The following is a 14101-nucleotide window of genomic DNA, read 5'->3' on the forward strand; positions in this document are numbered from 1 at the left end:
GTTTCCTGGGTGCCCAGCGTCCCCTCTTCTTTCTGATGGTTAGGCTTCAGAGGAGCTTGTGCGAATGTTCAGTGGTTTGATGAACACGCGGGAAGCCTAAGCGGACCGGACCTGGGGAGGGATAGGGAGCACCCTGACGGAAGCAGTGCGCAGGTTGCGGGTCCGACGGTGTCTGCAGGGGGGTCTGGTGGTCAAGCTCGGTTCCTGGAAAACCCGCGACCTAACTGAAGCGGTTCTCCGATCCCGGCCTGCTAAGTGGCAGGGAAAAGTAGCGCTATTCCGAGCGCAGTGTGCTGATACCGGAGAAGTGCACCCTGAGTATGTTCGTCCTCTGCGTTTGACTTGATCTTTTATTCCACAAGTATTTATTAGGCCCTATGCTGTATGCTATGGGGATCATTGGAACAAAAGAAAAAAATAAAAAAGAGTGCCTCTACTTTTTACCGGCTTTGGGATCCCGTTAGGGAGGTCGTATGGATACCGTTTGAGTTCGAAAGCGCACGCAGCGTCAGAAGGCTTGGCCGTGACCCTGGGCTATCACTGATGAGGAAGGTTTCTCAGTGAGTTCGCAGTTACTGCAGGCCCTACGGTGCATCGGAAGTGGGCCGGATTCTAGGCACGGCCCCCACCCCGCAGCCCTGACCCTCGGGAGGAATTGCCGTGACAGTGGACTGCTGCCCGCGGGGAGGTGTGCGGCCACCGCGAGGCCCGGAGGAGGGCAGCCCATCCGAGGAGAAGGGCCCCGGAAGACTTCTGGGCGGGGACGGCCCGGGGCTTTCCGACAAGAGCCGACGCGAGCTCCGGGTGAAGGCGGGACCTGGGAATCCGGAAGCCTCTTGCCCACTGCTGTGTCCGCGATCTGCGGATGCTGCAGCCGGTTGCGGGGTAGGAAGGCGATGCGCCCTTGCCCTGGGGTTGCGGAGGGGGCAGACCGGAGCGCCTCCGTGCAGACTCGCCCTTCGAGCCCTACGCACCTGTAAAGAGTGCTGGCGAGAACTGAGCGGGCGCTGGCAGCAAGCAGGAGGAGCTGTGAGACAAGCGGGAGGCCGGGCTTGCGACCTGGCACTCCGGTAGGAGCCGGGAGAATGCAGGAGGAGAGACCTTAGGTGTGCTTTCCTGTCTCCTGGCAGCCTCGGGTGCTGGCAACAGGCCAGAGCCTTGTATCTGAGATGTATATGCTATGGGTTCACAACGGGGTGGAGGTGGGGGGGGGCTCGGTGCCACTGAACTGCACACTGTTTAAGCGTGGTTGAGATGGTAAATTTGGTTACCTAGATTCTATCGCATCAGAAATAAGGGCTGGAAAATGTTCATATTTTTTGATTCAGTAATCCCACCTCTAGCCATTTATTCTTAGAAAACAATGACAGATTTGGCCACAAATTTAAGTATAAACATTTTCCTCAAAGTATATATGTAATAATGAACAGGTTTTTTTTTTTTAAAAAAAAGGTTTACTTGTTTATTTATTTGAAAGGCATAGTGACACAGAGAGAGGGAGAAAGAAAGATTTTTTCCAACTGCTGGTTCACTCCCTAAATGCCTGCAACAGCCAGGCCTGGGCCAGCCTGAAACCAGGAGCCAGGAACTCCATCTGGACATCCCCAGTGGCTAGCAGGAACCCAAGTACTTGGGTCATCATCTGCTGCCTTCCCGTGCACTTCAGCAATGAGCTGGATCAAGGTGGAAGTGTTGCACCTGAACGAGTGCAAACACACACCACACTGATAAAATTTGATGGTCCTTTATTGCCAATAGTGGACAGCCGGCTCATGCCCTAAAGAACTCTCAACCCCAAAGCTCATAGCAACAGGGTTTATAAAGGCAAAAACCACAAGGAAGGGAGGGGGGAATGCATGGTTGCTAGGGTCAAGCTGACCTAAAGCATATGCAAAACCAATATCGATTACAGTCTTAACAATACCAGTTACAATCTTAACAACACCAATTACAATCTTAACCACACCAATTACTCTCTTGACATTTGTCCAGGTACTGACCTAAATCATATCTGGGACATAGACAAATAACATTAATCCAAGTGCAGCCAACTGTTTTAGGCTTGAGCAAGCCATGTGAAGAGATTTCTATGTTCTGCCAAGTGGCAGGTAGTGTACTGTTATTGTCTTAGTTTTAGACCATAGTTAAGTTTCAGCCCATAGTCTCACACTGGGGAGGGGGGTACTTTCTCAAGATGGAGTCTTGGATGCTCTAAAATGGAGCCCCTGCTGTCAAGGTGTCACTTCAGAGGAGCTGGGACTTGATCCCAGGACTTCTCTATGGGATACTGGTGTCCCAAGCTGTGGCTTAACCTGCTGAGAGCACTTTTAAATAACCAAATATCCGGTGACATGGTGTGAAATGAAATGAACATAGCTTATGTAGCCACTGCAAATACTTTCAAAGAATATTTGATGACTTGAGAAAATTCTCATTAAAAGAAAAATAAGAGAGGCTGGCATTGTGGCACCGCAGGTTAAACCATGGCTTTCAGTGCCAGCATCCCATATCAGATCTAGTCCCGGCCAGTTTTAGTCCCGGCTGCTCTGCTTCTGATCCAGCTTCCTGCTTATGCACCTGAAAAAAGCAGCAAAAGATGGCCCAAGTACTGGGGTCCCTGCCACCCACGCTGGAGACCTGCATGGAGTTCCTGGCTCTTGGATTCAGCCAGAACCTGGCTGCAGCCATTGCAACCATCTGGGGAGTAAACCAGTGAATGGAAGATGTCTCTGTGTGTCCCTCTCTGTTTCTATTATGCTGCTTGTCAAACAAACAAACAAACAAATAATAAATAGAAACTGGCTACAAAATTAAATACACAATAAATAATGTATATTTTTATTAAAAAGTTATAAAATGTAATGATACAGGGAATAGTAATACCTGAAAGAAATATATCAAAAATTCCAACAGTGGGATTATTTTTGGATGGAGGGATGGTAGGTACTTTTGAAAAACAACTTTATGGGGGCCGGCGCTGTGGCATAGTGGGTAAAGCCACTGCCTGCAGTGCCAGCATTCCATGTGGGCACCAGTTCAAGTCCTGGCTGCTCCACTTCCAGTCCAGCTCCCTGCTATGGCCTGGGGAAGCAGTAGAAGATGGCCCAAGTCCTTGGGCCCCTGCACCCACGTGGGAGACCCAAAAGAGGCTTCGGATCAGCTCCGGCTGTTGCGACCAATTGGGGAGTTAGCCAGCGGATAGAAGACCTCTCTCTCTCTTTCTGCCTCTCCTTCTTTCTCTGTGTAACTCTTTCAAATAAATAAATGAATCTTTTTTTTTTTAAAAAGCAACTTTATGGAAGTATGACTTACACACCATTAAATTCACCCATTTTAATTGCACAAATCAGAAAACTTGTAGGAAAGTTACTAAATTGTGCTCTATCACCACAATCTAGTTTAGAACATTTCCATCTCTTGGAGAGCTTTCTGTATTTCCTTCATGGGGGTTAATTTTTTCCTTTTATTACATTTTTAAAATTTATGTTCAATTTTTATCTATTTATTTTTAATTTACTTAAAAGGCAGAGAGAAAGTGAGAGAGATCTCCTGTCTGCTGGTTCATTCCCCAAATGCCCGCAACAGCCAGGGCTGACCAAGCTGAAACCAGGAGCTTGGAACTCCATCCAGGTCTCCCACTCCGGTGGCAGGGACCCAGGTACTTGATTCTTCACTGCTGCCTCCCAAGGTGTGCAGCAGGAGGCTGGAATGGAAAATGGAGCCAGGACTTGAACCTAGACACTGCAGTGTGAGATAGGGGCATCCTAAGCTGGGGCTTAACCACTGTGCCAAACTCCTATTCCAATGATTGATATAAATAACATATTGAAACTCTTTGAATTCAGTAATTTTACAAAGATTCACAAGCAAACAATTCATTACAGCTTTTTCTGATATGAAATTAAAAAACATTTAATTTTCTAACCAGAAGTAGTTTATTTATGGTATATAATTAAGATAGCCTCTACTAAAAGTGTTTTTCTTTAAAAAAAAGATTTATTTTATTTATTTGAAAAACAGAGTTACAGAGAGAAGGGGAGAGACAGAGAGAGATCTTCTATCCACTGGTTCACTCCTGAAATGACTTCACCAGCTAGGGCCAGGCCAGGCAGAAGCCAGGATCCCAGAACTGTATTCGGGTTTCTCACGTGTTTGGCAACGACCCAAATACCATCACCGGCTGCTTTCGCATTAGCAGAGAGCTAGGTGGGGAGAAGAGCAGCTGTGACTTAAACAGGCACTCCCATATGAGATGCTGGCTTCACGGGCAGTGGCTTAATCTGCTGTGCCACAACACCAGCCCCTACTGAAAGTGTGTTCTAAGAATGTTGAATGGCAAAATGCTAAAGACATCATGCTGGGACAGCGCTATGGTGTAGCAGGTAAAGTTGCTTCTTGGCATACCATATGGGCGCCGGTTCTAGTCCCTGCTTCTCCACTTCCAATCCAGCTCCCGGCTGATGGCCTGGGAAAGCAGCAGAGGATGGCCCAAGTGCTTAGGCCGCTGCACCCGCATGGAAGACCTGGAAGAAGCTCTTGTATCTTGACTTCTGATTGGGCCATCTCTGGCTGTTTCAGCCATTTGGGGAGTGACCAGCAGGTGGAAGATCTCTGTCTCTCTGTAACTCTTTCAAATAAATAAATAAATCTTTTTTAAAAAAGATATGATATTGACTGATAATAGCAGGATAGGTATTGTGTATATAGTATAATTTTAATTTTTATTTTCCATTATAGACTTAAAATAAAAAGCCTGGAAGAAAAAAGACAGAACAAGATATTTTAATGTAACCCTTAGGTTTTGAGTTTTCCTTTTTTGCTGTTATGCATTCTGTTTTTCCAAATTTGCAATAGTTACCATGAATTACTTTACTAGAAAACATTAAAAACACAAGACAAGAATATACCCGGGGCAGGCATCGTGGCGCAGCAGATGAAGCCGCTGCCTGTGACATCCTCATTCCGTAGAGGATGCCTGGTTTGACTCATAGGTACTCTACCTCCAATCCGGCCTCGTGTTAACGCATCTTTGGAGGCAGCCAATGATGGCTCAAGTCGTTGGACCCCTGCCACCCATATGGAAGACTCAGGTAGAGTTCTGGGGCTCCTGACTTCAGCTTCGAACAGCAGGCATTTGGGGAATAAACCAGTGGATGAAAGATCTTTCTCTCTCTCTTTCTTTCCTCTCTGTTGCCCTGCCTTTCAAGTAGATGCAAATAAATGTAATAAAAAGCATTTTAAAAAAGAAGAATACAGCCAGGACAGAGCTGAAGGTGGGCCTGAGCAGCTGCCTACTTCAGCCTAAGGTAGTTGGCAGAGGCCAGAGGAATGGTATTGCATGAGGGTCTTCAAAACGTTTGTGGACAATGGAATTATAAGATAGATTTATTTTACTGCAAAAAAAATTGAAGTAAACACATAGGTATTCATAATATGCATTTTCCATGAACTTTTTTTAAAAGATTTATTTGAAAGGCAGAGTTACAGAGAGGCAGAAGCAGAAAGAGAGAAAGGTATTCATCTGCTGATTCACTCCCCAGATGGCCACAACAGCTGGAGCTATGCCAATCCAAAGCCAGGAAGCCAGGAGCCAGGAGCTTTTTCTGGGTCTCCCGCATAGGTGCAGGGGCCCAAGGACTTGGGCCATCCTCCTCTGCTTCTGTGGAGTTAACTAGTGGATGGACTACCTCTCTCTCTCTCTCTCAGTCCTTGGGCCCCTGCACCCACGTGGGAGACCCGGAAGAAGCTCCTTGGTTCCTGGCTTTGGATTGGTCCAGCTCTGCCGTTGCAGCCATTTGAGGAGTGAACCAGTGGATGGAAGACCTCTCTCTCTCTCTCTCTCTCTCTCTTTCTGCCTCTACCTCTCTGTAACTCTGACTTTCAAATAAATAAATAAATCTTTTTAAAAAAAAAACCTTCCTTTGTGTGGATTTCATGTTTTTACACAAAAATAAGTGTTTCCTTTTTTTAATATAGATTTTTTTTAAGATTTTATTTGTTTATTGGTAAGTCAGTTACAGAGAGAGAGGGATAGACAGAGACAGAGAGAGAGATCCACTGGTTCATTCCCCAAGATGGCCAAAATGGCCAGGGCTGGGCCAGGCCAAAGCCAAGAACCAGGAGCCAAGCGCTTCCTTCCAGTCTCCCACGTAGGTGCAGGGGCCCAAGGACTTGGGCCATCCTCCGCTGCTTTCCCAGGCACATTAGCAAGGAGCTGGATCAGAAGTGGAGCAACTGGGACTCAAACCAGCATCCACATGGAATGCTGGCACTGCAGGCGGCAGCTTTATCCACTACTCCACAGCGTTGGCCCCCAGTCTATCTGCTTGTTAACTGTCTGACGTTAATAATAGGCTACATTAACCTAAATAGTGTGATGTGGTATCTTCTAGAGTATGCATCATTTTCAGCCCTTATACCTACTCATATGCTAACTATTAAATAATTTGAACGTAAAAGGCAACCGACAATTATTAAACTAGTAAATGTTAAAGTTATGGAAAAGCAGAGTGAAATCAACCAGACCTCATTAAAAGAAAAAAGAAATGAGGGGACCTCTGACTTGTTCATTCCTTGAACAGACCGCCAGATGCTGGGAGGGTGTACAGCGTGGGAGGGGGCCTGTAGGAGGCCTGAGGACTGTGCCCTGAAGTTTCACCATGCGACAAGGCTGGTGTGGCCAGGACGGGGTGGGGGAGAGAGAGGGGGCAGCGCAGGATAAGGCTGGAGAGAGCCAACAGGCCTTGAGCTAATGACCAAGAATTCAAATAGTATTTGAAATTCAGTTCCCACAAACACAAGAATTTTGGAGCTACGGAGTGGAGAGTGGAGTGGAATTTGGAGTCAGGGCCAGGTAGAAGTGGAGGAAGGAGGCAATGAGGCAGAACTCAACTGGTGGGAAATGGGCCATGGTGGCAGCCAGCTGGGCTGTATGGCACACAGACTGGGCTGTATAGGTGGAAAGTTAAGGATCGCTGGGGCAGCTTGAGAGGCCAGCAGGACAGCGGTAGGCAGTTGCCAAGAGGGGACCGGGGTGGGGGTGGGGTGCGGGGAGGCCTAGGTTAGGGTCATGGCATATCGCGGTGAGCACGGGCAAGTATCTGGGAGGTGGTGGCGCTGCGCCGGTCGCTAGCAGGGCAAAGGAACTAGGCGGCCTAAAGCCCTATTGTGGGAGCGGGACGCCACGAGGGGGCGCGAGGGGAGGGGGTACAGAGCCTAGAGGGAACGCGGGCCCCGCTGCAGGGTAGTAGGGTCGGCTATTCCAGGCTGCCAGGAGCCTGGTGTTCTAACAGAACTGCGTTCCCAGGCGCGCGGTGAGACGCGGACAGATGCTGCACCTGCGGGAACCCGAGCCCACCAGCCTGCCTCGCCGCAGCTTACTTTGTGGAGTGTGTTAGAGCTGGCTCTGTACTTCGGAAACATCCTGTATGGGAGTGCCTGGTTTCCACGCCCGAATACAGTCTCTGGCTAATGTGCCTGGGAGGCCACTGATGATGGGCCAAGTGCTTGGGTCCATGCCACCCATGTGGGAGGCCTGGATTGAGTTCCTGGTTCCTGGCTGTTGTGAGCAGCATTTTGGGAATGAACCAGCAGGTGGAAGATCCCCTTCTGTCCCTGGGTCTGTCTCTGTGCCTTTGATATAAAATGAAAAAAAAAAATTTAGAATATTTATTTGTTATTTTGAAAGAGTTACAGAGAGAGACAGGGAGAGATCGTCCACCCTCTGGTTCACTTCCCAGATGGCCTCAAACACCAGGACTGAGCCAGGCATAAACCAAGAGCTTCTTCCGGGTCTCCCACATGGATGCAGGGGCCCAAGAACTTGGGCTATCTTCTGCTGCTTTCCCAGGCCATTAGCAGAGAGCTGGGTTGTAAATGAAGCAGCTGGGACTTGAACCAGCATCCATATGTGATGCTGGCCCTACAGGCTGCAGCATAACCCGTAAAACTGTGACATTGGCCCTAAAAAACCTTTCTTTTCTTTTTTTATTTTTAGAGAGAGAGAGAGACAGAGAGAAAGGTCTTCCTTCTGTTGGTTCACCTCCCAAATGGCCACTACGGCTGGCACGCTGTGCCGATCCGAAGCCAGGAGCCAGGTGCACCCCCCCCCCCCGTCTCCCATGTGGGTGCAGGGCCCAAGCACTTGGGCCATCCTCCACTGCCTTCCCAGGCCACAGCAGAGAGCTGGACTGGAAGAGGAGCAACAGGAACAGAATCCGGCACCCCAACCGGGACTAGAACCCGGTGTGCTGGCACCACAGGCGGAGGATTAGCCAAGTGAGCCATGGCGCTGGCCCCAAAAAACCTTTTAAAAGCTATAAATGATTCTAAAAAACCAGGACACATATTGCAAGCTAGGAGAATGTTCATTTTTGTGATTATATAATGGTCACAATTCTTTAAAAAGAATGGCCATTTTTTTAAATGGAGTCTTTTTTTTGAAAGATTTTTTTATTTATTTGAAAGTTGGAGTTACACAGAGAGAGAAGGAGAGGCAGAGAGAGAGAGAAAGAGAGAGAGAGAGAGTCTTCCATCCGCTAGTTCACTCCCTAATTGGCTGCAACGGCCCGAGCTGCGCCAATCCAACGCCAGGAGCCAGGAGCTTCTTCTGGGTCTCCCATATGGGTGCAGGGGCCCAAGAACTTGGGCCATCTTTTGCTGCTTTCTCAGGCCATTAGCAGAGAGCTGGATCGGAAGTGGAACAGCTAGGACTCAAACCAGCACCCATCTGTGGCTACCCGGTATGCCACAGAGCCGGCCCCATATGGCCATTTTAGGGTGGTGTTTGGTGCAGTGGCTGACATGCTGCATGGGACTCCCACATCCCATATTGGAGTGCCTAGATTTGAGTCCCGGCTCTTCTGATTCTAAATTCCTGCTAATGTGCCCCCTGCGAGGCAGTAGGTGATGGCTCAAGCACTTGGGTCCCTGCCACCCACAAAAGAGTCTCTGACTGAGTTCCTGGCTCCTAGCATCAGCCTGGCCCAACCCTGGCTGTTGTGTGCATTTGGAGAGTGAGCCAGCAGCTGACGGTAACAAACTTTTTTTTTTTTTCTTTTTGAAGAATGGTTGTCATCAAAGTGAGCGCAAAAGGGACAAAATGACATTGTGGCCCAGCAGGTTAAATTGCCTCTTGGGACACCTGCTTCCCATATCAAAGTGCCTGGGTTCAAGTCCCCCAACTGCTTCCAATCTACCTTTCTGCCAGTGTGTCTGGGAGGCAAGAGATGATGGCTCAATTATTTAAATCCCTGACATCCATATAAGGAGACCTGAATAGAGCTCCTGGCTCCTGGTTTCATCCTGGCCCAGCCACAACTATTGTGGCCATCTGGGGCATGAACCAGCAGATGAAAAATGTGTGTGTGTGTCTGTCTGTCTGTCTGCCTTTCAAAATTAATAAAAATAAATCAATAGAAATAAAATAATAATGGCCATTGTCTCCACAGTTTGCATGTAGAATAATTCTAAATTTATTGTTAATATATTCACCTAAAAGAGAGTCCTTAAAAACTGTGATTTGCAATATTCTTTCTCGCAGGATGACTATGGGAATCTTTGCAAATTGTACCTTCTGTTTGAAAGTCAAGTACTTACCTCGGCAGCAGAAGAAAAAGCTACAAAGTGACATTAAGGAAAACGGTGGAAAGTTTTCTCTTTGGTTAAATCCCCAGGTATTTCCAAGTCTCATAAACTACTGTATGATAAACATGGTGCGTTCAGGGAACAAGGGTCATGGTTATAAGCATGAAGCAGAGAAGATTGGTAGCAGGAGAAATTGTGGCATGGTCCCCGGATGGTTGGGCCAGGAGTGGCCTAGCCCCTTCTCCCACGGGCTGCAGAAAATCCCGCATGTCTTTGAAGACATGTTGTTAGAGCACAACCAAAGACATGAATAGAACTTCAGACCAGCCAGATTATTCTCAGAAGAGAAAAGTGACAGTGCACAACGTTTGCAAAAAGCGCACTGTGGTCACTTACCAGCATGCCTATACTGAGTGACACCCGTGAGTGTGGCTCCCACAGGACAGAGAGGCATCCAGTATCAGCTGATGTTTGTCGTGGAGCTTGTGCTATTTTTACACTTATTAAAGGCCAGAGGAAGCTCGCTTCCCTCTCTTGAAATGAACTATCAATCTGAGAATTTAGATAATTTCACAGCTGGATGAAGTCTTGGAAGTAATCGGGGCTAATTTCTTTGTTAATCACCTTCTTATGAAAAGTAGAAATTGAGATCCAAAAGCATTCGCTCCAGGGTTTGCTTGTCCCAGACCTTTGCCCCTCTCTTTATAGAAGGGGCTGACCCAGCCTGCCTCTCCCTGGACCATAGCCCTAAGGCTTGGCCACAATGAGCATCAGGTGTTCTGTGAATCACGGGGTCAAGCTGAGTACGGGAAATGAAATGGCTATATTTCCCTCCAGTCTAGGTAGAAATCCCTCACTCATGAGGCTTACCATCTCTGCAGGTGGATGAGTCATACACACCCACTCTGCCTTCTCAGTTTGTCTTCTGGGTGGAGAACTGCCAGCATGCTCTCTTGGCTTTAGAAGCACTCACATCCTGTGAGTGCAGCCTTTTGAAAGTTTTTTTGGCCAGTGTACATAAACTTTTTTTTTATTTGACAGGCAAAGTTATAGATAGTGAGAGAGAGAGAGACAGAGAGAAAGGTCTTCCTTCTGTTGGTTCACTCCCCAAATGGCCACTATGGCTGGCGCTGCACCGATCCGAAGCCAGGAGCCAGGTGCCCCCCCGCCCCGGGTCTCCCATGTGGGTGCAGGGCCCAAGCACTTGGCCCATCCTCCTCTGCCTTCCTGGGCCACAGCAGAGAGCTGGACTGGAAGAGGAGCAACCGGGACAGAATCCGGCGCCCATATGGGATGCCGGCACCGCAGGTGGAGGATTAACCAAGTGAGCCACAGCGCCGGCCCCAGTGTACATAAACATTTGAAATGTGCATGCCAGCTGTTATAAAGGAGACAGCTCTATATGGAACAATGAGGCAAGATCTGCGAAATAAAATCAGTGGCAAAGCAGGTACACAGCAGTGGGGGTGGCATGCTGCCATTTGTGTGCTCACCTGTGTGTGTTGTCTGTGCATAGAATAGTCTGGAAGGATCCAGAGGGACAAGTTACAGCAGGTGTCTCTGGGGAGAGGAACTGGGAGCAACAGTGGAGAAGATAGCATATGATTATTATTGTTTTACTTTTTACATAGTCTACAATGGCCCTATGCTATTTAATCAAAACTAAATTTGAAATTGTACACATTAAACAAATAAACTTCCTTTTCTGACTCAAGGAGAAAACTGAGTAAGTCGACAAGGATGTACATGAGGCTGTTCATCACAGAGCACTGCCAAAAATAGTGAAAATTCAGAAATAACTTGTAGGGATGATTAACCAATCCTAGTGCATTTATATCCATACTATTTAAAAACTGTTGATTTAAAAAATATATGATCAGAAATTGTACTGTTTGTAAAGAATTTAGAAATCTGATGAAAATTATTACAATCTACCATAAAATTAGACTTGTTAAGGGTGAAAAGTACAGATACAAATAATTGGTTTGCCATGGCACAGTAGCTTAATCCTCCACCTGTGGCACCAGCATCCCATATGGGCACCAGTTCTAGTCCTGGCTGCTCTTCTTTCCATCCCTGCTGTGACCTGGGAAAGCAGAAGATGGCCCAAGTGCTTGGGCCCCTGCACCCACATGGGAGTCCAGGGGGAAGCTCAAGGCTCCTGGCTCCTGGCTTCGGATCAGCGCGGCTCCAGTTACAGCAGCCATTTGGGGAGAGAACCAGCAGACAGAAGACCTCTCTCTCTATCTCTCCCTCTCACTGTCTGTAACTCTACCTCTCAAATAAATTTTTTTAAAAATTGGTTTGTGTTTTGTTTTCACTGATAGATAACAAATTGATTTTTCGCCTTTAGTGTACACATTTAATCTTAGATAATGCTGATCTTCTGAGTCAGTACCAACTGGACTCCATCCGAAAGAAACACATCCATATTGCAAGCCCAGATTTTGTCTGGGAATCCATCAAAGAAAGGAAACTCTTGGACATTGAGAGTTATGGTCCCACTCAGGCACTGGACATCACGCTACCCCCTGATCAAAAGACAGGCAGTTCTGGTAGGTATTTATATACATCCAAGAATCTGAATTCCATCAGTTTTGTTAACTCATTAAAATAAACCTTTGAGCAGTAAACAAGTGTTTTGTTTGTTTTACTCCTAGATGTGAAAGCAGATGATCTCCCCCTGGATGATGTCACGGAGAAAGAGAGCATTGTGGAACCCACCAAGTAAGTAATCCACCTCTGATTCTCAGGGCTCTGCAGGGTTTATGTTTTGTAAACCTCAAGCACAGTATTAAAATATTATTTGTAGGCTATTATTATGTTAGCTTATTTTGCTTATCTAACTCTACTAGTTTTTTTTTTTTTTAAGATTTTATTTATTTATTTGAGAGAGTCACAGACAGTGAGAGGGAGAGACACTCCCCAGGTCGCAGCAATGACCAGAGCTGCACTGATCCAAAGCCAGGAGCCAGGAGCCTCTTCTAGGTCTCCCATGCGGATACAGGGGCCCAAGGACTTGGGCTATTTGTACTGCTTTCCCAGGCCACAGCAGAGAGCTGGATCAGAGGAGGAGCAGCCGGGACTAGGACCGGCGCCCATATGGGATGCCGGCACTGCAGGCAGAGGATTAACCTACTGCGCCACGGCGTCGGCCCCTCTACTGGGTTTTTATTTAAGACTTTTTCTGCCAACTAGGGTTGTGATGATCATTTCTGTCTTCTCAGTTTCATGAGGTTTGATGTAATTATTAGATACTTTGATTTTAAAAAAAGAAAGCCACTGGTGATGAGGTTTGGGCAGCTTGCTGGCTCTGTTACCTTAAAGAGTTTGATACTGTTGTTATATTTGTTACCAGTGATGTTAAAAAGAGAACAAAATCCAAAGTACAAAGTTCAGATTTAAGAGAAGTCTGAGTCCTTTGTTTTATAGAGGAGGTGAAGGTGTTCCAGGCTGGAGTGAGCACCGTGGCCTGCACACAGAGTAGACGGCCCTATGGTTGGTGCCTCTGCTCCTGGGCATGGACACTTTCCTGAGGAGCCAGGCTGGGCTCAGTGCTGGGCACCAGAGCTCATGAATTACGCAACTCATTTCCCACAGTCTGGAATCCATTTCTAGAACCCTAAGAGGGCATTAGGGACTTGTAACATATTTCATAAGGAATTAGGAGGTCTACAAAAAAAATTTATGAAATTTTGTTTAGCCTAAAAATCTACTTTAATGTTAACATTTTAATTATTCAATTTCAGGTTTCATGCAGAGAATGTTGATTTTCCTCAAGATTTTGAAGTTGCAAAATATAACACCTTGGAAAAAGTGAGTCTGATTTCTATTTAGGAAAAGAAAGCATAATGTCTTCTGAGTGTTTTTCCTGTTCAGTCACTTTCTTGTTGTTTTGAAAAATTGTGCATATGCTGAAAATCATATATTCTGTAATATATGAACTGATTTTTAATAGTGAAGGAAATAAAAATTAGTGCTTGAGTTTTACTATCAAAGAAATGAATGTTCATAGAAGACATTTTAAACTCTACAAAGCATTCATACGGCATTAAGAAATAAAACTGCTCCTCTCTGTTGCTAGCAGTTTCTTGGAATTTTCTTAAAGACTTATCTGATTTATTTGAAAGGCAGAGTAACAGAGATAGGGAGACAGAGAAAAACAAAGAGATCTTCCATCTGCTGATTCACTCCCCAGATGGCCACAAGGACAGGAGCTGGGCCAGGACAAAGCCAGGAGCCCAGAGCAGTATGCTGGTCTCCCATAGGGGTCGCAGGGGCCAAGCACTTGGGCCATCTTCCACTGGTTTCCCAGAAGCTTTAGCAGAGAGCTGGATCAGAAGCAGAGCAGCTGGCACTCAAAGACTGACATCATAAGCAGCAATTTAGCCCACTGTGCCACAACATCAGCCCCCAATTTCTTGCATTTTAAAAGCATAGATTTGATATGAAGTATTTATGCCATGTTGAATTTCTGTTCCTTTTGCATTAAAAATAAAAACAGGAAACTTTTCTT

At 46.6% G+C, this 14101-nt stretch overlaps 1 protein-coding gene across 6 annotated transcripts in view; it reads left to right on the plus strand.

The window, feature by feature from the left end:
* PARP4 (poly(ADP-ribose) polymerase family member 4) overlaps positions 1-14101 on the plus strand; it is a 91484-nt gene that overhangs the window by 656 nt on the left and 76727 nt on the right. For 3 of the 6 annotated variants that reach the window (XM_008259954.5, XM_089304344.1, XM_089304345.1), the window contains exons 2-5: positions 9542-9674; positions 11939-12140; positions 12246-12312; positions 13335-13401. In XM_008259954.5, the coding sequence (XP_008258176.4) occupies positions 9543-9674; positions 11939-12140; positions 12246-12312; positions 13335-13401 (468 nt within the window). In that variant the 5' untranslated portion in view covers position 9542. Of the gene's footprint in view, positions 1-596; positions 1107-9541; positions 9675-11938; positions 12141-12245; positions 12313-13334; positions 13402-14101 lie in introns of those variants that run through there. The other 3 variants (XM_089304341.1, XM_089304343.1, XM_089304342.1) reach the window with 3 other exon arrangements.

The sequence above is a fragment of the Oryctolagus cuniculus genome, chromosome 9 (genome assembly GCF_051225735.1).
Source record: "Oryctolagus cuniculus isolate XC-2025 breed Fujian yellow rabbit chromosome 9, ASM5122573v1, whole genome shotgun sequence".
NCBI classification, from domain to species: domain Eukaryota; kingdom Metazoa; phylum Chordata; class Mammalia; order Lagomorpha; family Leporidae; genus Oryctolagus; species Oryctolagus cuniculus.